This window comes from Palaemon carinicauda, chromosome 15 (assembly GCF_036898095.1).
Source record: "Palaemon carinicauda isolate YSFRI2023 chromosome 15, ASM3689809v2, whole genome shotgun sequence".
Taxonomy (NCBI): domain Eukaryota; kingdom Metazoa; phylum Arthropoda; class Malacostraca; order Decapoda; family Palaemonidae; genus Palaemon; species Palaemon carinicauda.
The window spans coordinates 52,180,504-52,208,003 of NC_090739.1; the positions used below are offsets into that span (position 1 = coordinate 52,180,504).

The 27,500-nt window shown below is 32.0% G+C and overlaps 1 protein-coding gene across 5 annotated transcripts in view; it reads right to left on the reverse strand.

Moving 5' to 3' along the window:
* The window catches only part of LOC137654607 (protein kinase C, brain isozyme-like), an 854,153-nt gene that overhangs the window by 154,116 nt on the left and 672,537 nt on the right, over positions 1-27,500 (reverse strand). For 4 of the 5 annotated variants that reach the window (XM_068388394.1, XM_068388395.1, XM_068388391.1 and 1 more), the window contains exon 8: positions 5,591-5,743. In XM_068388394.1, the coding sequence (XP_068244495.1) occupies positions 5,591-5,743 (153 nt within the window). The remainder of the gene's footprint in view (positions 1-5,590; positions 5,744-27,500) is intronic. The other variant, XM_068388393.1, reaches the window with a different exon arrangement.

Below are 27,500 nucleotides of genomic sequence, written 5' to 3' on the forward strand. Positions count from 1 at the left end.
TTATAATAATGACATGATTTCGTCCTAACAAAAGTACATACATGCAGTGGCAGCCGGATAACGAGATATGTTTGTGATATTTGATGAGAAATAGACTATGAAGTCAACTCTTGGGTCCTACCACTGGTTCTATACACGAGGAGGCCATCAGTTCACTCAGCTGTAAATGACAATCGAGTTATCGAATGACCAGAGAAATGAATTCGACATAAGATATATATATATATATATATATATATATATATATATATATATATATATATATATATATATATATATATGTATATATATATATTTACCTGAAGTGCCCCGAATGTTGCGTATACATGACTTCATCCTTTATATATCAACAATTAGTGGAAGTGGCAATTTGAATGGAATAGTGTTAATCATAACTATAAACATATCGCAGCCCACGTCAACTTCAAATAAGATTGGAAGAATCTCAACACGGTCATTCTAGTCTACATATTACGTTTTTTTCTTTATTAATTTACTCTGCTGCAAAAGATCAAGACTCTCTCTCTCTCTCTCTCTCTCTCTCTCTCTCTCTCTCTCTCTCTCTCTCTCTCTCTCTCTCTCTCTCTCTCTGTAACTTGTTGAATAGCTCCCTAATGACCGCTCCTCCTCAAACACTTTTTAGATTCCGTATTCCCTTACATAACGACTCCTTTGCCTCGGCAATTTATAGTTATGAAGATTCGAATTTGTTCTTAATTTGAGTACGAATCAGGTGAGCTCTTATTTGAATATATCAAAACTTCTTTTATCGCTGACTGTTAATTTCTCGCTTAACAAACTTCACCTGTAGTCGAGACGGTTCTGCGCTATAGGAAATTCCCTTACCAGTTGCATCAACAAAAAATATATTTTCAGAAACAGAGAAAGAGGGAGAGGCATGTTCTCGAACCACTTTGAAAAATTCCACTCTCATAGGACAAAACAAATTGGATTTCAGAATAACAAGGCCTTACATAAATACAATTCTACGAACATTTAGCCGGCAATAATGTATCTGTTGAATTGCCTTTTAAATGAAAAGCCTTCCAGCTCCCTCACTCCTACATCATACAAAAATGAAGTCTATATATTAGAGAATGGTGAAAAAAGGCGATACACCTTTATCTAAAGGGAAGACCAAATTACTTTATTTTTACAGAGAAGGAAGCCAGCCTTACTCTTTGTGCCAAAGGGAAGCGTTGTTCCCATTATTATTTCAGATCTAACCTTATTAAAGAGTCTCCATTTCACTCTGACGGGAGAAGATGACAAAGAGGAGGCTGGTACACACACAACACACGCAAAAATATAACAGGAAATTTGGCCTAGACGAGCCGAAGGCTGCTCTATACTAATGAATAAAATAACTGCATCGCCATAACCACGACTAAAAGTGTGGTAATCCAATAAAAATGAATAAAATAAGGACAGCTATTAAACTATCTTTTTCATCTCATAGGATGCCATATCTCTTAATTATTTGACATGCAGCCTGAAATCGAGGTTCTAATCTAGATAAATATGCAGTTATTAATACATTTTAAATATACTTAGAGACTACAAACATTTCTCAAGCCTTTAAAGAGAAGTTACAATAATTATGGCATAATTTTTTTTTACCCAGCACGGAAAATATTCCGTATCCACAATACCATGTAATTTCCCAATAAGCAGAAAAGGCGATTCATGAGAACGACAATTTTCCCGTGAGCTTTTTGCATCCTGGTGACCCAGCCAGGAAAAAATGTACGATGGTAAAAAAGGGCTTAATTGCATTAAGTTCTGCACAAGAGACATTTTTCTTTTTTTTTTTTTTTTTAAAGCCCATTTATATGCAGCTGTGGTATTCCAATTATGAATCGCTGGCCGGTCACACAATCACACGCTACTTTCATTTCGAGGATTCATGCAAGGTGTAGCTGCTTATGCGCAATCAATGACGCCATTTTCCGCAATTTTGTCGCCAAGGATCTGTATATGAGCACGGTAGCTTCTAAGTATCTTCATCTAAGAATAACAATCGTTTAAAATTAAAGAATACCAAAGTTATTTAATTGCAGAATTAACGAAAACTATTACATAAACAACTCGATTGATTCCTTTACTTCGTAACTTGTATTCATCTACAGACATATAGAATTATTTAATGGAACACTTTGGTTTTCTTATACAATGCAAATGTTGGAGCGGATTAAACCAAAAGGGCCACTGACTTGCTAATTAGAATTCGCATTGATGTATAGAAATAAAATCTTAAATAAAATATTATAACATAGATGGAATACAAATACAGAATATATGATATAATAATGAACCAACAAATGACAATGCATAGATAAGCAAAAATTGAGACATGACAAGGAAGGCAAAGCCGACGTCCATTAGACTGCGAGATGAAGTTTGATATTTCCTTTTGTATGAACGAAATTAAAACTGACGATGCTTACTAAAACCCACAAGAGCAATATTCTGAAATTACTGTTATGGAAGACAACTAAGCAGGATGTTTCCTAAAAACAGTGTTAATCCTACCAATGTTAGGGCTGAAATAAACCGCTTCTTAAATAAATTTGGTAGATATTACACTGACGTAAAGATGTAAGCATCAAAGCAGGTCAATATTTCAAGTCATAAAAAATTATGATCTGAAGCATGTGCTGTTCTTGCCTCATCTTTGTAAATACATGGTGCTTTGAAAAGGAAAAAAAAACAAATTTTCTTTCAGCATTAAAAGATCTGTAATTTAACCATGGCGGGCAAGTTAAAATCAGTTTAGTAAAACATTAAAGAATCATTATGTATGATGCAATACATGAACGTTGGCGTGGACCGTGGTAAGAGATCGGATAACCAAAAAAGTATTGGTTTGCTTAGTTTAATCTACACTCTTATTGAATAAACCATTTACATATTCATTTTGGATTTGCAAAGATTAATAGCCATTTAATTTCCTACTTTGGGGAGCCATCTTTCGCATCCCGCGCAGTCTTGTTTTCATGGCCAACAATCTTGTAGTGATAGTCCACTTACAATAAGTTCAAACTTTAAAAAGATTAGACCTGATTCCATTTTTCTTACCCCAATTCATTGCTTCTTATGAGTAAGTGGTAATCTGGTTGACTTGGCATTTCTTTTAGCAGCTAATCACATATATTACCCATAACCAGGCGAGATTGGAGCAAGTTCTGACTCCCAGGATAAGAAAAAGTGCCCATCCTAGGCCAGTCTCCTCTATGTCGCCGGATTTTAGTAGAATATAGGGTCATCATAAGGTCCCTAAACATTTGTGGAACACCATAAATGTTAAGGCCTGGCTTACAGACACATGACCTTCTATTATCTCTCATTTAAAAACAGAGGGTAATTTAGTGACATCAATACTTCAGGTTTTATTTAAATTCATTGCTTAGAACTTTGTTGTCACGAATATAACTTGCAAATACCCAAGTGGTTCTGGTAACCATTCTGATGTTTAAGAAACAAGTATTTAGAAGCAAACCAATATTCACATGATATCTAATTCGACTTCTATATTAAGTTCTCCGAGATTTGAAATAAACTTTTATGCCTCATATTTTCTGTGTTCACGTTATTGCATCTTTAATAGAAATAATTTCAATGACTTTCAGGCCGAGATAAACCAGAGCCACATACCGCATACCCATCAGGACAAAAGAAACTTACACATTTGGCACAAACAGTTCACAATACCACACAGGCAGAAAATCGATTAAAAAGGAAAGAAAACCGAGGGACACAGTGCATGCAAAGCAATAGATTTTCACACAATCGTAAACATTGCGAATTCTGAAATTATATTAAGACAAAAACTAGAGAAAATAAGCAAAGGTGACAAATATAAAAACCATATATATATATATATATATATATATATATATTTTATATATATATATATATATATATATATATATATATATATATATATATATATATATATATAATTTATATATATTGAATGAGGAGAAGACAAAATTTGAAATCATGAACAGCATAACCAAGTAGAACGACACTTTTAATGACGGTTGTCCGCCATTTTATTTGAGTACTTACCTATATTGAAGAGATTAGCTAGGGCATTTCATCACTCACCCCTAAATATGCATAAATATGCGTTTTGATTTTCTTAATTAACGAAAGAAAAATCATTGCACTTTTCACTAGTACTTTAACATTAAACTATTAAAGTTTCCTTTAAAAAATTAAATAATAATCATAAATTCATAATCTAAATTCCAACTACGGAATATACTTTTAATCCTCATTTGTGCAAATCCTATCAGCGAAACATCCAATATCGCAATCTCTTTTTCCCTTCCCATTTTCCCAAGCTATTTCTTGTCCTTTCCAGGCCTATCAATTCCCTTTCTGCGATTAAGAATTCATCTCACCTTTGAATTTTCTAATTCAAAGTGGAACTTCTCACCCGTCATGTGCGACCATTTGAGAGCAAAACATTATAAAAGTGTCGTCGCTACATAACAAGAGCGAGCATGAAAATGTCATTTCACACTTATAAATGAACAAAAGCCTTACTCTTGCCGGCATATCCTGAGAGGTGGAACCATCACCAATAGCGGCAGGGCATCAACCCAGGGAAGATCAACATCAATTACACAGAAAAATCAAATCACTTAGAAAAAGATAATTCTACAAAGACATGCTACTTCAGACATTTATAAAAGTTCTAATGAGGTTGGAGACGTGCTGTTTACTGTCACCCTTTTTTTTTCTAGTGTGAAAGAATGCTTATGCACACAATACTTTAATCATCCTAACTTACTATAAGTGTAATCAGTAATCACATGGAATTCAGAACTTGAAAGAAAAGATGATTCATTAACCCATTTCTGTTTGTTATTCTTATTAAATTCCTTCGATAGAATTAGCATTAATCAGCCAGGAGGTTATGGCAGTGGTACTTTAAGTTAAACGTTAAACAGTATATTGCGAATGCTATAACAAATTTTTGTTTCCCTATGGTAACCATCGAAACAATCAAATAGAAAAACGTTAAAACATGATTCAATTGCTAGCATTCATATCAAAGCAGCTTTTATATTAAGAACAATTTATGATTAAATTGAAATTGAATGTGCGAGAGCAGTGAGAATATGACAGGCTCTTACTTAGCATTTTCTTCACGTTCATGTGTGTTATGGTAACTAAGTTCATATAAGGAACTTCGAGATATTATATATAACAATTTCTAGTTTTGAAAAGGTGACGGTTTTCATAACAGTGTCTGTAAATGTTTCATTCTCAAATAATATCAAATAATAAGTGAACAAATCTAAGCATATCAAAACGTATAACACTACGCCAGCTTACACTACTAAGCATTATGATCATTAAACAATACATAGAAAATCATACCATTACAACAAGAAGCAAAGGTAAAAAAAATTTGAATTTATCTACATTAAATTTCGAATAATAGGTAATTTACACAAGACATCATGACTATCTACGGTGAAGTAGAGAAAATCTAATACGAAATACTTTATAACAGATACAGAATAAAAACATCAATTCATTCAGAATAAGCCAGAGTTTCTGGAGGAATACTGACCTTGCGCTCTGCCAGCAGCACCTTTCCGAAGGATCCTTTGCCCAGAACCATCAGGTAGTTGAAGTCTGTTGCTCGGATGATATCCCGCTTGTTCATGTTATGAGGAATGTGGTTGTCTGTATTGGATGGGGGCTTCTTGGTGATCGACGCTTTCTGTTCAACACAGACAAAGAAGGACACACAACAAAAGACTTTGTTAATGAAAGTTTACTAAGAATAAACGGGATTATAAATGCAACAAGAGAATAACCAGTCCATTTGACAATTAAAACAATAACACTGAATGAAGCCCTAGATGCCCTAAATGACTTATCAACTATCATAAACAGTTTCAAATTCTAAGGTGACATATTTAAGGCTAAATTAATAAATGTAATATGTTAGTTCACGTGTGTGCGTGTGAAAATATATATATATATATATATATATATATATATATATATATATATATACATGAATATATTTATATATATACATATACATGAATATATTTATATATATACATATATATATATATATATATATATATACATATATATATATATATATATATATATACATATATATACATATATATTTATATATACTTGGATGTACATACATACATGAATACATATACAGATTTCCAATAAACCATACTTGAGGGGATCGGTTAACTTTCATTGACTAATAAATAAAACTATGAAAAAAGTTGGATGTTTCGAAACATTGGATAGTATTGTATTAAAGGCGAATCTCATAAGTATCCAGAAATATCCAGACAAAATACTACTATAGATGATTTGAGCTTTGAAATAGGACAAAACTGAATGATGTCGCATCATATAGTCATAATGCAATATTGAAATGTGAGTGGCACTATCCATAGAGTTAACTCATAAAATATGAATCAAATCTTTTTTTTTTTTTACTTATTTTGTTCTTAAAAAAAGGCATGGAATTTAAAACGCCGTGACTGGGCAAAATAATTGATTTGTTTTCCATTTTTTAAATTAATTAAAAACTAAAATATTAATGAATACTATAATTAAATAAGTTTAATAAATTGGTGTTAAAATATGTACAAAGAAATGGTATGAGAAATACTTAACCAAGTCTTAATAGTGAGGAATATTTTTTATCTTTCGCAAATTATCAGACATAAATTTACCTCACAAGAATGCATGACTTTTAACTTTATCTGCTGTGGCGTTTCAAAGAATTGGATCAATATTGCATAAACTAACTCGCACTAAATGTATTCCAAAATTAATAACTATAGATTATTTTTCAAATGTATATGGTTTGTCAGGATGAGTAATACAAATTTTAATATTTTAACCACAAGTTAATTGCATGAAATGTTTTGTTCCGGAAAGGTACGTTACACAACAAATGCGACCATCGGTTTAAGACTGCATAAAAAAAAAAGGGTTAAAATAATTAGTATTGAATCCCTTCAAATATAAAATAAACATGGGAGTCACTAAAACTTCATAATAAATGGAATATAATCTCTCATGTATGAATGATTTTGGTTTTTCATTAAATGCTGATTAGGAAACGGGACTCAAAAAAAATTAAGATTAACTTTAAGATTAATCTAATACAATTTTTTTTTCCGATTAATGTACAACCTATTAAAAATAACCACTATTCAAAAGATAATGGGACAAATATGATTACTTTTAAAGACATTAAAAGGAGTAAAGACAAAATAGAAAGGTGTGACACTTGATTCGCTATCTTGAAGGGTCTTCTCTCGTAGACTAACATAAGAACAGAAAGCCACCTTAGGAAATATGTTATTTCTATATCTTATGAAGAAATGCTATAAAATACTTTCACGAACCAGTCAAAACAATACATTTCGTGAGAACGGTCTATATATATATATATATATATATATATATATATATATATATATATATATATATATATATATATATATATATATAATATACGCCTTATAAATACACACACACATATATGTAGAGAAAGTTTACTCTAGGTTCTTTTATGAATCCGGTACAAGACCTTCCAGGATGGCTTCCTCAAAGCTTATTCGAATTAGGGCATATTTGTTCTCCAGGGCCTTTTCGCCAATTTTTGCAAAGTTGATGACATCATCAGACGACCAATCAACCAGAAATGTCAGACAAACACGGCACTTAATTAGCTTAGTGATTAAACTGCACAGACAACACGTTCATGTTATGGACCTTCTCTCTTATAAAGCAAACAGATGAGTTTGACTGAGAGCTTAATGTTGTTTCTCTGATGCTTGAACGAAAAAAATGAAGGTTAAGCGCGCTAAGGCCAGGATGAACAAATGCACCTTTTCTAAACAAGCCTTCAAGAGACGAGAAAGGCTGCCTTGCCATCAACAGATGGTATCGTCAACCTCTCTTTATTGTCATTTGTTATTCCTCGTCAGGTAAGGGGAAAACACTTTTGTTTTTAATGGGAGTAGGAAACTAAGTACACAGATTATTCGTTTCTACAAATACACCACATAGGAAATTTTAAATACACGGAGATAAACATCAATGACAAATGTAAAAATAATTTTTTTTTTTTTGGATTTCTATGTTTTTTCCCACGCCTTAAAGTTGCCTTAAATTTTCGTCTTTTCATCAAAAATATATTATCAAATATTCATTATACCCTAAAAATTTTTCGTTTCTGGTTATTAGTAACAGGAAATCCCAAATGATTAATAACACCCATCTAAAAGCTGCACTGCAGTTTCTTTTTTTTTTCACAAATAAAAAGGCCGTAAGTCAATTAATATTCTAGTAAGTTCAATTGGATGCATCAATATATACATTCATAGGCAGTAAAAATTCATAACTCAAAATAAAAAGAATTGGGCACTAATTACGAAACCTGAGTGGAATACAACCTGGAAGCCCAATTTGCACATTCCGACCTTTCTCTACAAACAAATGTACCGAAGTATCTATACCTGCAATATTCAACAAATTCGAAATTAATATACGGGAACATATGGTAAATTATCAGACAACCCATTTACTACGAAACATTTTCCGTCAGAAAAACACATACAAGGAATGTGATAACAGCCATGCAAGTTCATCTGTGCCGATGAATAAGAAAAGAGGGGGGAGGGGGGGGGGGGGAGGGGGGCGGGATTCAAATTTCTGAGGCCTTGATAACACCGAGTTTAAAAGGACGTGATATAAAATATACACAAAATCGTCTTTATTTTGGGGAGGGACAGAACTTGCCATAAATATAATACTTTCGTACATTCTTGACATATGTAAGGTAAGTAATATTTAAGACTGATATATATATATATATATATATATATATATATATATATATATATATATATATATATATCCAACATATAATACAGAGAGGCAGATCTAAACAGGAAAAATTACTTGTTTTGTTGAGGTTTAGAAAATACACCTTTGTCTGAAGAGAGAGAGAGAGAGAGAGAGAGAGAGAGAGAGAGAGAGAGAGAGAGAGAGAGAGAGAGAGAGAGAGAGAGAGGACAAAACGACCACCACGAGCGTATAATCTGGCTGGTGCACATAAAGAGAATCTCATGAAGGAAATGAAAAGGGATGATGAAGTAATAACATTATGAGACAGCAACTACCACTTCTTATATAATAAACAGTTTATGTCTGTGTTGGATAGAGAGGGACGTTGGCCAGAGAGGGCAGGGGAGGGGTAGGAAGCAAAACTGTCATAAGAGAAAAACTTCCAACGAATGAAAAGAAGGAAACGGGACGAAAAGAATTTAGCTTTTTCTGATTTTGCTTTGCTCATAACAAACCATGAAAGGTCCGTGTGATGGGGAGAATATGCGGCAGCCAAGAGATGCAACATGGGCGTCATTTGAGACGGTCCCACATATGTTGCCCCCCGCAAGCCGAGTTAGATGACGCGATGAAGGGAGGACGCCGATGTTGTGTGTTGTGGTGGAGGTTGTTGTTGTTGTTGTTGTTGGGTAGTTGGTTGAAGGAGGGAATAAAAGGAGAAAACGGTCCACTATTAACGTTTCGTTATGGAATGCAATAATACAGGAATGGAACTTCTCTTTGGTCAACTCAATCATTAGAAGGAATTCTGGATTATTACAGATGTAAAGAGGGCAAAACAAAGATTTATTTAGTGTAAAAAAAAAAAAAATTACTAAATTACCATAAGGTTTGCTGGAGCATGAATTAATGAATGAATTTCTTGACATAGATTATGTTCATTATGAATAAAAGACAAAAATACGAGAAATTTGTTACTGGATGTAAAAAAAATTATTCTTTACAAAATAGCCCACGATGGAACGTATAATGGTTTCTCTTGGTTTATGAATAAAAATGTTAGTTAACCAATATAACACATCTTCCAATAACGCTAGCAACATCTGGAGCAAGGAGACCTAATAATAAAAACCATTAGACGTTCAACTATGCACCAGTCAAACAAACAAAATAAGGTGTAATAAAAGAGGTGTTGTGAAGAGGATAATATCACTAAAAGCCAAGGCACATATTAATATATCGGGGTCAAATAAACAATGCCATATTTCAATGTCGTAATTGAAATACATAAAACTTATCAAAACGTTTTCTTTATACACCACTGACACAATAACATTCCTTCCTTCCACATGGTATCCCATTAGATATCCCCCCTTCATTTACATAATCAGCAACAAATGTTGTATATGATGGAACACCATAAAACATTTATTTAGCCTCAATATTTGGTTCCAAGCATTGAAACGCCTTTTATACTACAATACCAATAATCCAATTAATTTTAAACCTCAATTATAATTACACAGGCCCAAAATTGTCGACACGGATACGTCCCTTTGACTCGTAAACCAAAGGGCATTTGCCTCTAACTCACAGAATTGGAACAGTTTTAAGACCACCTTGCAACCTTTCACGTTAAGAGTAACTATACGTTTTGATGGTCATCTTTTTCTTCATATATATATATATATATATATATATATATATATATATATATATATATATATATATATATATACATATATATATATATATATATACAACCAGCCATGGCTTTCTGCCCTCTACATATATCCTTTCATTCTTCTCATGTTACCATTGCCTGTGGATTAAAACGGCCGTATCACCTTATTTTTAAGTTAAGGCGTATATAAACATTTACTAACATGATCATGTTAGTTTTTGCATAATTTTTCTTGCTATGCGTATTTTCAAATTACCTTTGAGACTTACATTCTTTATAAATCCTAACTTTCCATACAGTGGACTTTTCAAACTGAATCTTGATAATGCAGGCATTATCAAATCAACATTTTTCAAATAGTCTGAATTCTGAATCTACATTTCAGAAAACTGAATAAAATTTTTTTTTTCTTTTACAAAGGTTTATAGGTCACACATGAGCTCAAAATCGTCTATCGAACGAAATAATGCAATAAATATTCATGGATTCTTATTTCCTAAAATATGAAATAATTATCTATTCTAAATTACTATCTCAGTGATCATGATTCTTTATTGTACTGGCTCTCCTGACACTCATGCAAATTCAACCTACGTCTGGTTGCATTCAGTTAAAATAACCTTTTTTTTTATTTATTTATTTCTATAAATTTTAATAAATTTGAGTTTCATAGATCTTCAAAGTTTTTTTTTTCCTTCAAGATACTTAATAATTTTTCCACTTGACAGGCTGCCCTTAGGCTTTTTTTCTGGTATAGGTTTTCACCTTTTCAATTCAGTGGGTCTTCGGTGGTTTCCATCTTTTTGTGTGTGTGTGTGTGTGTGTGTGTGTGTGTGTGTGTGTGTGTGTGTGTGTGTGTGTTTGAGGATTTTCCATTTGGAGATTACATGAGACACGGAAAGTTCAACATTACTTGGTGTCATATGAAAGAAAATATCAATGGACTGACCCTTGCTCATAACTGACTGCGTCGAATAATCCTAATTCTGAAGGGTTCGAATTTTAAATTTCCCTTGGATTTACACATAATTAAATCGCTTTTATTCAGTAAATTGTAAGCTTTATACAGCCGGAAGAATATATTCAGTAGCATGGCATAATTAGGTTGGTTAACTAACTTCGAACTAAATTTTGATATTGAAATTATCCTCATCAAAGGAGAGAATTGCAATTAAAAAATCTTAATATATGGTTTAACTATAGCTAAATTATTTCTCACTAATAACTATAATAAGAGTACATAACCTTCTCCCTATTTTATTTCTAAATTTATTATAATCCTGATGTAAAACGCCCATTAAGACAAATTTTCCAGAAGACAGCACCGGAGCTTGTACTTCAATGGAGGTAACTGCCTACACGGCGTTCATAAGGATTTTCATTCCAAAATTATAATTTGGGAACAAGAAGGGAATGAAAGGTCAAGTATCTGGTGCCCTTTTTGGGGTAAAATATATTTCCATTTAAAAGGAGGGAAAAACGCATGAGGAATTAAATTTCATACAGTTAAAGTTTTAAAGAATATACGATTACCAATAGTGTAGGGTCGTAAGGAAAGGATTTGAAAAGTATATAGGAAATACGATCAAGTTAATTTTCCAAACGATTCGTTACCTTGACCCTCTAGCAAATGCAAAGGGTTTTCAAAGATCGAAGACAATTCACAGAAAAATCGTCCAAAACAGCTCGGGAAAGGGGTGAGATTGAGAATTGTGGTATTGATCAAATTGAATCTTATAGAGCAGTTCCTCCTTAATCCTCTCTGAGTATGGTCGGACCGAGTCACACAATTCAATTGCTATGTCATATCAGTAAATTAATGAATTTCTCGTTTCCGAATACAATTATGTTCGATTAACAAACTAAATCTAATCCTATTGCACTATGAGTGAGTAGTGATTATTCGAATTACAGAGGTTACTATATACTGTATATTTAGATGAATTTCAACGCCAATGTTTAATAATATATCAGTAAGAAAATTACAAACACACACATACACACGCAGATTATATATGTATGCATGTATGTGTAAATATATATATATATATATATATATATATATATATATATATATATATATATATATACATTTAAATTTCATTTAAAATCACTGATTGCTTTTCACAACACAAAATTTTAATACCACGCTGAGCTCACAAAATAAAAGAAAAATCCCACAACAAAAAATTTCATAATGTTTAATAATATTACGGGTGGATAAAGGTTAAGACTTTTTGAGGGGAAAGGGACGTGAAAATGGCTGAAAATAAATATTGCACATTACGGGCGAAACCTTTTTCATTATGCATCCCTTAGGCTTAAGAGTAAAATGAACTCAAGGTTTCCTAATTAAGCAAAGAAGGGTCTATAAACAAAGGAAAAAATCCACAAAATATGCTGCTTTGAAAAATCTGCACTCTACCTGGAACTTCATTGTGTTGTGTATTTTCTTTGTGTGTGTATGTATATATATATATATATATATATATATATATATATATATATATATATATATATATGTATGTTTGTGTGCGTGTGCGTGTGTGCGCGCGCGCGCGCGTGTGTGTGTGTGTATTTATATATCAACATCATCATCTCTTTCTACGCCTATTGACGCAAAAGGCCTCGGTTAGATTTAGCCAGTCGTCTCTATCTTGAGTTTTTAATTGAATACTTCTCCATTCATCATCTATTTCGCGCTTCATAGTCCTCAGCTATGTAGTCCTGGGTCTTCCAACTCTTCTAGTGCCTTGTGGAGCCCAACTGAACGTTTAGTGAACTAAACTCTCTTGAGGAGTGCGAAAAGCATGCCCAAACCATTTCCAGCTACCCCTCATCATGATCTCATCAACATATGGCACTCAAGTAATCTCCCTTATATTTTCATTTCTAATCCTGCCCTGCCATTTAAATCCCAATATCCATCTCAGGGCTTTGTTCTCAAATCTACTAAATCTATTGGAGATTGTTTCATTGTCATACCATGACTCATGTCCTTAGAGTATCACTGATCTCACTAAACTGATATATAGTCTGATTTTTATATGTAATTTAAGGCGATTTGATTTCCAAATATTACGTAACTTAGCCATTGTCTGATTTGCTTTTTTTTAATCTTTCACTAAACTCTAATTCTAAAGACCCTGTATTGGAGATCATTAATCCTTTCTCCTTCTAATGATATTTCATCTTCCCTATATATATACATATATATATATATATATATATATATATATATATATGTAAATATATATATATATATATATATAATATATATATATATATATATAAAAACTGAAAGTAAAATGCCGTATCTTTTGTGTATATATATGTGTGTGTATATATATACATCATTTGACTTTTAGTTTATATATATATATATATATATATATATATATATACATATATATATATATATATATATATATATATATATATATATATACATATATATATATATATATATATATATATATATATATATATATATATATATATACACACAAATACGGCATTTTACTTTCAGTGTTTATGTGTGTGTGTATGTCTATATATATATATATATATATATATATATATATATATATATATATATATATGTGTGTGTGTGTGTGTGTGTGTGTTAAAGTACATATGCAAATTCCATTATTATGCACAATTCCATGTAAATTTGCATAATAACGGGTTCTTCAGTTAATATGCATAATCACTTAAAAATTCCAGTAAATGTGCATTATGCCTAAGATATTAATGATTTTGTATGATAACGTTTACTTGTGTATCTATTTCATTTTACCTCTTTACTGCAGTCACCCTTCTGTTCGTATAGAATTTTCCTTTAAAAATACTAAAATAGTGTCTATCTTTATTTGTACATTTTTGTTTATTATTGGTGATTTTTCTTTTAGGATATATAATTTGTATAATTACTCATGGATAACAAAACAGTAGATAAAACGTGACTCTCAGAAAAGCTTTCGTTCAGTATAGGTAATAGGTTGGCAGGGCACCAGCCACCCGTTGAGATACTATCGTTAGAGAGTAATTATTCTGTCCTTTGATTGGCCAGACAGTACTACATTGGATCCCTCTCTCTGGTTACGGTTCATTTTGTCTTTGCCTACTCATACACCGAATAGTCTGGCCTATTCTTACCACATTCTTCTCTGTCCTCATACACATGGCAACATTGAGATTACCAAATAATTCCTCTTCGCTCAAGGGGTTAACTACTGTAATGTAATTGTTCAGTGGCTATTTTCCTCTTGGTAAGGGTAGAAGAGACTCTTCTGTTATGGTAAGCAGCTATTCTAGGAGAAGGATACTCCAAAATCAAACCATTGTTCTCTGGTCGTGGGTAGTGCTATAGCCTCCGTACCATGACCTCCCACTGTCTTTGATTAGAGTTCTCCTGCTTAGGGGTGCACTTTGGTATGCAGTTCTAACTTATTACTTTTCCTCTTTTCTTTTTTTAAGTTTTTGTAGTTTATATATGAAGGATCTAATTTAACGTTGTTACTGTTCTTGAAATATTTTATTTTTAGTGTTTATTCTGCTCTTGTAATTTATCTATTTCCTTGTTTCCCTTTTCACGGGCTATTTTTGCCCCGTTATAGCCCTTGGGCTTATAGCATCTTGTTTTTCCAAATAGGGTTATAGCCTAGCTTGTAATAATAATAATAATAATAATAATAATAATAATAATAATAATAATAATAATAATAATAATAATAATCATTCCCTTAAAAACATAAGGTAGCAACAGGAACTTAGTTAAATGGCAAGCTATTTTAGTTACAGCATTTTTTTTTTTTTTTTTTTTATGTGCATACCTGGCAGCGAAATCTCTAACACTTTTTTTTCAATTGGTACTTCTCGAAGAAGGGCAGAGAAAGTCGTATTTGATAAATTTTTATGATTGCTATTTTTCATGTTTTATCATATAGACTGAATCTCCCACCACGTCCATTTGCATTAAGAATAAATTGAAGACTTTCAAATAAATCTTCGTCACAAAGGCACGTACCCTTTTTCCATGCTGTGCCTTCCACTGTTATTTTCATTACACCCCACTTTTTGAAGGAGACGTTAATCCTTTGCATTATTTTTAACATAGTCCTTTTCTATTTTAATCAGTTGATTGAATTCATGTCGTATTCTTCTCTCTGCATCTATCTATATGTATTGGCTAACTTTTTTTTTTTGTGCTTCACGTGGGACGAATAAAAATACTGCTTCCTTTACTTCAATTGCTTCTAACTACAAGTACTTGTCTCGACCAGAAGAAAGATTCCACTTATCTAACATAATAATGCCGCTACAATCTAAATGTTTGGTCATATGATGTAAACTGTTATTGGGTCTCAGAGTATCTGCCATAACAAAAATTTCAACTAATTACTTACTAAGATTTTATGAATCATGCAAATTTACTGAATTTTTCCTTTATTTGCATAAGAACCGATTTTATAAACTTTTTTTTTTTTTTTAAATAATACTAAAATTTTAGAAATTATGTACATTTACTATATTTTTTCCAGTAATTTTGCATATTACCGGGAGATAAGGTAGTATGCAAATGTACTAGGAATTATACAAAATAACGGATTTCACATAATTATAGTAATATATACATGTATAAATATATATATATATATATATATATATATATATATATATATATATATATATAAATACATATATATATATATATATATATATATATATATATATATATACATATATATATATATATATATATATATATATATATATATACAGTATATATATATATATATATATATATATATATATATATACAGTATATATATATATATATATATATATATATATATATATATATATATGTATATATGTGTGTGTATGTGTGTTTTAGTCTACATACATGTTTGAAACTTTTTATGTTATTATGTCTATCAGGGATTACATCATATTTATATACAGTACTTGTTGCTTTAGGGAATATTTTTTTCATATGTTTTCATGCCATATAGTATTTCCTATGAATGTCAACACATGAATATTATATGCATAAAAGGCATTTTCATGTCCTAATTTCAACATCACCATAACAACACGATATAAAGCTGAAAGGGTAGTAAATTCAGGAGCCAACCCCATTAATATATATATATATATATATATATATATATATATATATATATAATATATATATATATATATATATAAATATATATATATATATACACACATATATATATTATCCTCGATTTTTTGAGGAGCCGATGAATTCTTGAGAAAAGGCTTTCACGCTACGTTACCCTCTTTGTGTGAGAGAGAGAGAGAGAGAGAGAGAGAGAGAGAGAGAGAGAGAGAGAGAGAGAGAGAGAGAGAGAGAGAGAGAGAGAGGAACGCATCTCACTTGGGATCACATGTTAAAGATGAGCTCAAGGAACGAAGCCACGTATCGATGTTAATTGCAATGTAAAGACTTGAGTAAAATCGTTCTTTTAAATGAGAATTTTCAACAGCGACTTTATCTATTGATTTCTGTGAGAATTGAACTTGTTACACTAAGCACTTCTTTTTCATGTGTTGGAAAACAATCCGTACATTATCCATTTTCTAATGGATCTCATATCACTCAAAGCTTTGCATAACGAATATGGTATACGAAACAAATGCTCGTGTAACGATATAATTAAAATCATTAGAAAAAACTCTCTAATAAATGTCGTTTCAAGAGACCAACTAGAAATTGATTACATAAATGCAGGCTACATGAACTAAATGTGGTAAAACACCCATATAAAACGTAGTAGATCTTTTGAAGACAAAAGCTGCATAATCTATTAATGGAGTCTCCAATGACATAATCAAACAGGCTACATATATCCTTATTATGATCCTTCTGACTTTACATGCATATGCAATATTACAAGTTTAACTTGAATAAAACACCATGCCGTGGGAATGACAAATCCAGTTATATACGTTGTATATTTATATAAAAATGCAGAAGCTTTCGCACTTTTTACGAAGAGCTTCTTCAGCTGAAGATAATAATTAATCTTTTAATCAGGAAGACATTATTAGTAATGGGATTTAAGGAATCTTTTTAAAACATTTAGAGCTGTCAATACTTTTGCCGATCCACTGCTTCCTCGTGTGCAAGCTGCTGGCATTAATGATGTGGATCATAGCCATAATGTCAACATCAACGGGGAGCCACAGTTGCAGGATATCAACATCAATCTTTTGGAAAATAGACCAACACCCAGACGTTCGGAGAGAATCCGTAATAGGCGTCAAAATATCTAGTTACCCGGCGATTTTAACACGAAGACTTTACTCGTTAACTGATATTTTAGCTTCAACTAATATTTTAGTTTAAATAGTTTTATCCTGTAATTGTCATTTGTTTTTAGTTTACCTTGAGAAACTTTTTTGTTTCTTCAGCTGAAGAGGCCCTTTGTAAAAAGTGCGAAAGCTTCTGCATTTTTTATATAAATATACAACGTACATTATTTGGGGTTTTTTAATTCCCAAAATTACAAGTTTACATAGAAAGACTGTTAGCAGCCTTAGCTTTCATTTACAAAATTTCCTTAAATTTTTCTTTAAGTTTCATTCACATAACAGCAGCCTAAAAACTTATACAAAATATCACCCATCCGAATATTGATCGTAAAATTATCTCATAGCTACAAAAATATTGACACAGACCCCAATCAACCATCATCTATATTTTTGGCATCAAATCGAATGCCATATTAAAAAAAATTGCACCCAAAGCAGTAACGTAAAATTAAACTAAAATAGATTCATTGATAGTCATATCGCGTTCCTTTAACAACCCAAAAATACAATATAAATGATTCCGTCTGTCCATAAACTCAATTTCACATGCCTTACATGATTCTACAGAAGGCAGCATACGTAAATATACAACTTGCATATTGTCTAGACTTCATATATTTTACTTATTTGAATAATTTCAATATAAAGACTTAAAATTTCATTTTACTTTTTAATCATAAAATTGACTGGAAATACTGCTACTTGTTAAAGTCTCCATAAGAAACGGAGGCATTTAAGGATAAAATTTTTTAGACGCGATACTTATTTCATCAATGATCTTGCTAGAAATTTCTTGATGTTATGCGAATTTTCAGATGGTGCTGTCCGCTTATTTTCATTTAACGGTTAATTAACGCCCATACTCTAATATCAAACGAATTCTTTGAGAGAGAGAGAGAGAGAGAGAGAGAGAGAGAGAGAGAGAGAGAGAGAGAGAGAGAGAGAGAGAGAGAGAGTAAATAACACGGCACACAAGAATTAAATAACCAATTTTCAAGAATGCTAGTCACATAAAAATTTAGGGAAAAGTAAAAATAGGGTTTTGGTATATAAAAAATTAGCATTCATTGTTCATCGTGATCCCAGAAGTAGGAATTTACACTCTCTCTCATACATAAACACAGATAAGCATATGGATAGCAAGAAATCCATGAATTCACAATGAAATATAAAATATACGAGTAAACAGAATAACAGGAATTATTTTTGTTGATTATTTTGATTAAAGGAATTCCAGTATCCAAAATAATTCATTTGTGAAATTAAATAATAAAACAAAACCTAGGATTCTAACGGTAAAAAATCAATGGAGCCAAACTGATTAAAGAATAATCTGAGATTACGCCAATAAACTGGTGTACGTCCTTTCAATAAGCGGAGTTCTTGATTTAGCACAAACTGCATTTATACGGAAGATTATCATTAGAGAAGAAAGACTCACACATTTAATGCATACATTTTTTGCTTCAGAATTATAACATATGCCAAACAAGGAGCAGCAGCTTACTATTTTAATCCAAAAACTTTTCCCATATAAAACTCTCTCTCTCTCTCTCTCTCTCTCTCTCTCTCTCTCTCTCTCTCTCTCTCTCTCTCTCTCTCTCTCTCTCTCTCTCTCTCTCTCTCTCTCACAATCGTCAATTTAATAAAATCTAGCGTGAAAATAACTGAAATCTAATAATTCCAATCTATTCCTTCTTTGGTTATAAAGTTCAATGTACGTCAGGTAGGCTTGTACACTGCATTTGATGTAGACTTCTGACAATAGAAGGATTTCTCTCGTCCTTTATTGTGATCTAAATACGACTTTTTAATATTAAAATGTTTATATGACTGTATTTTAAAAATTTTTGTGTTAGAGAACACCAGTTTCAAACTTCTTGTTTTCCTCGAAATCTTCCACCCTATGAGCCAGTCAGCATTTTACCTGCCTTTGCCGTCCTGTAATTTTGGTTCGAATTTTCTCCAAAGATAAAGTTTCTCAGGACGAACAGAGCTGTGCCATTTGCATGATATTCTATTCTTTCTTTTCTTCTGAATATTGTCACGCCTAGAGAACATTTACTTTGATGTTTCTTTCAATAGCTAAGAAATCTTCCACGGTTTCTTAAATTTTCAACCCCTTAATCATCTTATGTCAGAGAGATTATATTTAGTTCTGCAATTGAAACTAGATTCTTAGCTTTATATCTATTCGTAAGATGAGTTTGGATCGTCTGATGATGCTGATGATAATGATATGTGTGTGTATATATATATATATATATATATATATATATATATATATATATATATATATATATATATATATATATATATATATATATATATATATATATATACAGTATATGTATATAATCTATATATATACATATATATATATACATACAGTATATATATATAATCTATATATATACATATATATATACATACATATATATATACATACATATATATATATATATATATATATATATATATATATATATATATATATATAATTATCATCAGATCATCAGCATCATTTGACCTACTTGAAATATTACCACTCGTGAGTTATTGGGTCCTAAGAGTTGCCATATAGTACAATATTAGATCTCTCTCTCTCTCTCTCTCTCTCTCTCTCTCTCTCTCTCTCGTTACGGACAAATTTTACTCTGCCTAAAAATATACAGAATAATCTAGCTTAATCTTTATACAATCTCCTTTTCCTTCATACCCCTAACACCACTAAGCAAATCAAATATAATTCTCCTTCACTAAAGTGGTTAACTACTGTAATTGTTTAGTGTGTACTTTAACATGGTATGGGTAGAAATGACTCGAGCTATGGCAAGCAGCTCTTTATGAAGGATACTCCATATCAAACATTTGTTCTCTACTTTTGGGTAGTGGCAAGCCTCTGTAAAGCAGCCTCCCATTTTCTTGGTACAGAATTCTCATGCTTGAAATCAGGCATACTATGTTATTTGTTTTCTCTTCTTTCTTTCAACAGTGTATTGGGCAGGCTTAATAGACGGTCGATGCATACCTGGTGGTTCAATAATAGGTTGCCTGTTCCGTATTTGTTCCGTTATCTTTCCCTATGGTATTCAATTTCAAAACTATTATAACTGTCCTTCTTTAATAAGTTGAAGTGGCTATACCGGAGGATACTAAGCCTTACATGGTGTGTCGGCTCTGCCCTGTTGACCAATTTTGTCCAACATTTTGCCTTTAGTCTCTGAGTTAAATGAATTGCATTTTATCTTCTCTATACAGTCGTGTACATCTTGTTTTTATCATTATTAAGTTTGTTTTTTAAGTATGATGAGGCTTTTTTTATTGCTTTTAATTATTATTTTGTCTGGAGACATTGATCAAAATCCAGGGAGCAGTGTCCTAGACTTCACCAGTCTTGGTTATTGTGTTGCAATAATTGTGGACTACATGATAATATAGTTCTCTCAAGCCAGCATGATATTCTATTATGGTCAGAAACTTTGATTTCACAAACGAGGCACTTATCTGAGCTCCTTATTCCACATTTTAAGAACCCAATAATTGTGAAGTGGGGTGCCATTCCTATGGCAAGGGGAATGGCAGTTTATATTAAGACTAAATACACTGCTTATCATTAGTCATTCTATGAATGTGGAGGTCATGAGATTCAAGCCATAAAAGTCTCTGGCAGGGATGACCACTTTAATATCTGTTCTATCTATCGGAATCCAAACTTGGATGATTCTTTATTCCATTATCTTCTTACCACTATGTCTAAAATACAAGATGATAGAAAGGACTCTTTTGTTTTTTGTTTTTTTTAGTGATTTCAATGCCCACCATATGTAATGGATAATTTTTTTTTTTTCTTCTTATCACCAGAGCTTGAGTGAGTCTACTTACATGCCTGGAAAATGCTTGGACCTAGTATAAACTGAGTCCTCTTGTGTTATATCAAGAAAGGTTGGTTCTCCATCTGGGGCATTTGATCATGCCCTGATTTCATTAGAAATTAAGACTGACCAACCTGTTCTTCATAATGTGTCACACACGTGTAAGATATGTATAAAATCTCAAGCATACTGTAATGGTATTTTGAGTGATCTTTTGCATTTTAATTGGTTAAAGTTGTATAAGAGGGTTGTGGGCATGTTGTACTTTTGAATGAGAATCTGGTCATCTTAATGAAATTGCATACCCATTCTTTGGTGTTATAGAATACAAAGTGAATGACAGACCCGGTTTAATGAGGATTGTAGACTCGCTTATTTGCAGAAACAGCAAGCTTTTTAACTTTAGAAACGTAATAGATCAGAATTGGCATGGAATAACTACTATATACTCAGCCAGGTGCTGCTGGTCAGAGTTTATGCTTGAACTCAAAAGAAATAAAATTCGACTATAAACCCTTTCCGGTAGAACCAAGGAACATATATGGTGGGTTACCATTACATTTGCACTCTGTCCCTCATTGTCCAAAGGAAAGGGCAACCCTTTGGTCTCATGTGTTTTGACAGTAAGCAGAGTAATGAGAAACTTGATCTTCCTCATTCATGTTTTCCTGAAGCTAAATTACCTAGTTGCTTTTCGATCCATTGAAATTAACACAATCTTGCTGGACCTTCACGCTTATAGAAGTGTAGACCCTAATGGTATTTTACCTTTGTTTTTGTTTTTAATAAAGACGGCAGATTTCTTAGCCACTGAGTTGGCTGTAATTGTTTGCAAGATAGCAGAAGAGGTTCGCAATTAGGTAAATGTTTTTATGATACCTCTAGCCTTAATGATTACTGCCAAATTTCTAAAGTTTTTAAACATCTTTTGTCAAAAAGTCTAAATAGTTATATAGCTATGTTGAATTTAATTATCTGTTCTTTAGTTTGCTGTTTGGCTTTAACAATGACCTTTGAGCATGTGATGACCTTACAATTTCAAATGGTGTACAGCAATACCTTGATTGTAGTCACAATATTCGTATGATTTGGACTGATTTTCGAACTGCCATTAGCCATGTTAATCATGAAGCTTTTGTTTCCAAACTCAAACAGTTGGGAGTCGGTGAGTCTTTCCCAAGCATTATTGTTGAATTCTAAAGTAATAGGTTTCAAAGACTAGTAGTTGATGGGCACCATAGTTACTATAGGAATATAATATCTGGTGTTCCTTAGGGTAGTGTTCTTGGCCCATCACATTTCACATTATATAAGCATATGTGGTTTGGCATAGAAAACAAGCTTGTTGCATTGCAAATGATGCCACTCTCTTTGCATAAATTGTTTAAACAGAGATGTGGCTAAAGTTATTGCAAGATGCATATTATTGGGGCATGAAATAAAACCTTTTCCAATCTCAAAGTATCATTGTCAGTGGGACGAAGACAGTGGCTCCTCAACTTCCAGAACTCTACATTGGCAATGCTTCTTCAACAATATACAACTCATATGAAATTCTAAGTATGATTCTTAATTGCAAATTTACTTTTGAGAAACAAGTCGGTCCATTACTTCTTAAACTGCAAAAGAAACTGGCTTATCGAGAAAGTCTTTTCAGATTTATTTTGTGATCAATCAATCCTGAGGAAATGTCTTGATTCTTTTATTTTAATTTGTTTTGAGTAATGTTATCCTGTCTGGTGTTTAGGTGCTGATTCTCATCTTGATTTGATATATACAAACTTGCGATATATCAAAATTATTACTCCTGATCTGAATATTAATCTCAGCAACAGTCGTTTAGTTAGTTCTTTGTGAATGTTGCATAAGAATCTTTATAATTCTGACCATCCCTTGCATTCAGATCTTCTAAGACTCTACCACCCTATTCATATTACTAGCTGTATAATTAATTGTAACAGTCTTACATTCGCCATCACTATGTTCAATACTACACAGTATTATAGAAGTGTTTTTCCAGCTGTTACCAGACTTTGGAATGATCTTCCTAATCTGGTGGTTGAATAAGTGGAACTTCATTAGTTCAAACTTGTCAAAAAATTTTCTCTGTTGAACAGGTTGGCATAAGTCTCGTGTTATAGTGGGTGGTCATTTCAACGTTGTCAGTGATTTCATATATTTTATAGTTTTCTTTGATAAATTCTCTTATATATTTCCTTCGTAACTTCTCTATTTCGTTCCAGCACTGAGCTGCTTTCCCAGTTCGAGCCCTTGGGCTTATAACCTGCTTTTTTTTCCAACTATGGTTATAGCATGGCTAATAATAATAACAATAAAAATTTAATTTTCGCCAGAATAAAGTCCAAATTCAGCAAATCTTAGGTTTAATGTTGTATCTTCCAACTCAGTATAACCCCAATGGAAAGAAGAATTCACGATAATATTTTTCTTAGCAATAAAGGGTGCACAAACGGCCAACATCCTTACCACATATAATTTTTGGGCTTCCTTTTTCCTATTTCTTCGGAAAAAACTTCTTTGAACGTAGAACGTCAACATTGAGGAAGAATATTATCATCGTAACAAATATTTCAAAGCAACAGTAGTTTTCTTACTAAAAGGATCTATCGTACATAAAAAAAGATAATAAAAAATAGAACGAGGCTTAATAAAAAACAGTCACCCGTTAAAAGTCGTATAAGCAATGAGAATAAAATCTCCAAGATACAAGACTGAACTATAAATATCATTTCAATAAACATCAAGGTATTTCACATTGCCATCCAAAGACTAAAATTATGACTCCTATTCGCAGCCACAGGATTCACGTGTTGCACGAAAATGACATCGAATAAACTCTCTCATATTTTCAACCAAAAATACCGCTGACAAAAACAACATAGTATGAAAATGTAACAATATAGTAATTACTATCAAATAGTCTATAATCTTGCTAGAATATGCTAGCAATTACCAGTATATCTCACTGTTAAGACTTCCAAATTCCACGAAAATTATGCATACATTGGGAAACAAAGTCAGGAACAAAAAGACACCTATTTCAAGAATCACTGCTCATATTCATCCAAATCCGATAACATTTCATAATTAACCTACACTAAAAATAACCCATTTCCGTGGAAAAACGAAAGCTAACGACTTGAAATAGTATTCATATATTGAATATTTCAAATTCACGAAAGTTTATAGAAGCAAGACTGTTCTTTTTCTGAGTAATTTGAGGGTAATTTACCCAAACTACTTGAGTTACCTCAAGGGTTGCTAAACATTCAAGTGATGGCAACTGACTCGTAATTCTAATAATAATTTACTAGGAAATATAGGAACTCTACTTTAAGAAATTTGCATAATCCTTAAACACAGTCAATGTAAAAAACAATAGAATGACTCAAATATATTGCATATTAAATATAAAGTTATAACAATCAATAATACATCAAGATCAGAATCAAAATAAAAAATTTTCTCACTCGTTTAAGGAACTTTAATCTTTCAAGCAGTTTTATTTATAAACCACCCTACATCTCTCCCAATACAATTGATCTTACCCTCACCTCGAATTTTCCTTTTCACGCTACGAACTGAAGTATTATTATTATTATTATTATTATTATTATTATTATTATTATTATTATTATTATTATTATTATTATTATTATGATTATTATTACTTGCTAAGCTACAACCCTAGTTGGAAAAGCAGGATGCTAAGCCCAAGGGCTCTCCAACCGGGAAAAATAGCCCAGTGGGGAAAGGAAATAAGGAAAACCATAATAAATGAAAAACAAGAACAGTATAACATTTGAAAAAATAAGCTAGCCGTAAACCTTTAAAAGTCTTGAATCATTTCTAAGTCCTTCCAAAAACCACAAGAGTGTCATTACTGCCAGAATACACTTAATACAACAGATACACTCAGACCTTCGCTTTACTTTTTCAAAGTCCGGTAAAATCACTCCATTTGACAAAGACGAGTCACTCTGGCCTATTAGATAACAGGAATCCTAATCAAATTGCTATCAGGACGAAGCCCTACCGATATTAAAAACTAAGAGAACATGATTGGATTTTATACATCACACTGCACAAAATTGTGGATAATAACCAACGCTATTCATCAAACGGAACAGTATACGAATAATCAAAGTTCCACGATTCTCTATATCTGACATCAATTCACATAAGAATCTTTAACGAAAGTCCTAAATAGACTGTTTATCAAACCTGAATTCCTTAGTAAAAAAAATATAGAGGATTGTACTACGTTCTTTGGGCACTCAAGAAGCTCGGTATAGCTTCATTCCTACGTCACAGACGTTCAATTTATGTAGAGAAAACCATTTTCTAACAGCAATGAAACCATTGAAATTTTAAACCAATGACGTGTCGTGTCATTTCATAATGAATTCATATTAGCAAGAAAGAATGATGAACAGAGATTTAATTTTGATAGGGCAATATTAAAAACCAAATGATGATCACCATAATATATATTAAGCAAAAAAACCCTTATAAATAACAGTCAGGTGATGATGTAGAAATGGTTGACATTTACATTATTGATTGGAATGTAAATAGGATTCCCCGGGGCCCACATAGAAAGATAACAATGACCCCTACTAAATCCTAAATAAATCTTAAAATGCATCTCATATCCTCAGTGAAGAAATTAAGCTAGGTAAATCTAAGAGTGCAATCCCCTCATATCAACGTCTTGCGAGAATATTAAATAGGTCTGGCCTGAAACTGTAAATCTAACTACCGTTAAATACAGTCAAACAAAAAGTCAAGGCAAACTACCATACAAAATAACCGTTTCAAGGACTTGTATTTTACTCTTTTTACTGTACTCCTTAGTGACGAAAGATATGAAGCCGATTTAAAATATGTCTGTTAAAAGAAAAGACTTCCGGAGCGTCAAGAGATTAATTCCACTTCTTCTCAATTTCACTTCTTATAATAGTTATACTATAGACTATGAAAACAATATACCCAAATACACAGACAAAATATTTACTTGCATGTATAAATGTATATTTTACGCTGAGTGTATACATTTTGTACACATTTATATGCATATATATATAATGTGTACAAAATGTATACAAACACAAAAATATGTATACATATATGTATATGTATCATATATACACAGTGTATATGCACAACCGGAAACTATAGGTTTCATACTTCGACGATAACGCCAATATTTAGAAAAAAATATAACAAATAAGAGAGCCTCAGCAATTGTGTTACGGTAAACTTTGACTTCCAGGTAAAACACAGAATACAACTAAACTAGTGGGCAGAAATCTGCATTTTCGTAAACTATAAATCTATTTTTTTACCAGTCTCTGGTAAGGAAGGATGTTAGAATACCAAGACCATCCACCAGACGAAAATTGAGGAAAAGCAAGAGAGAATGGAAATGAAGGCAACTAGTAGAGATATGAATAAATAAAAACAGAATCCAGAGATTTTCTTCAAGGGGGTCAGAACCCTAATGCCGATTCTAATGAAGTAATGAGTCGCTCTCCAGTTGTGCCAGCCTAAGGACGGACTCCCATGGAACGAATATCCAACCCCTGCAGCGGAACTAATTCCAGAGCACAATTTCCTCCAAATCAGTAGCCATAAGCGACGCCTACAAGGCCAATTTCCGATATTCATCAACATTAGTGCACAAGGAGAGAAGTAACTGAATGTTA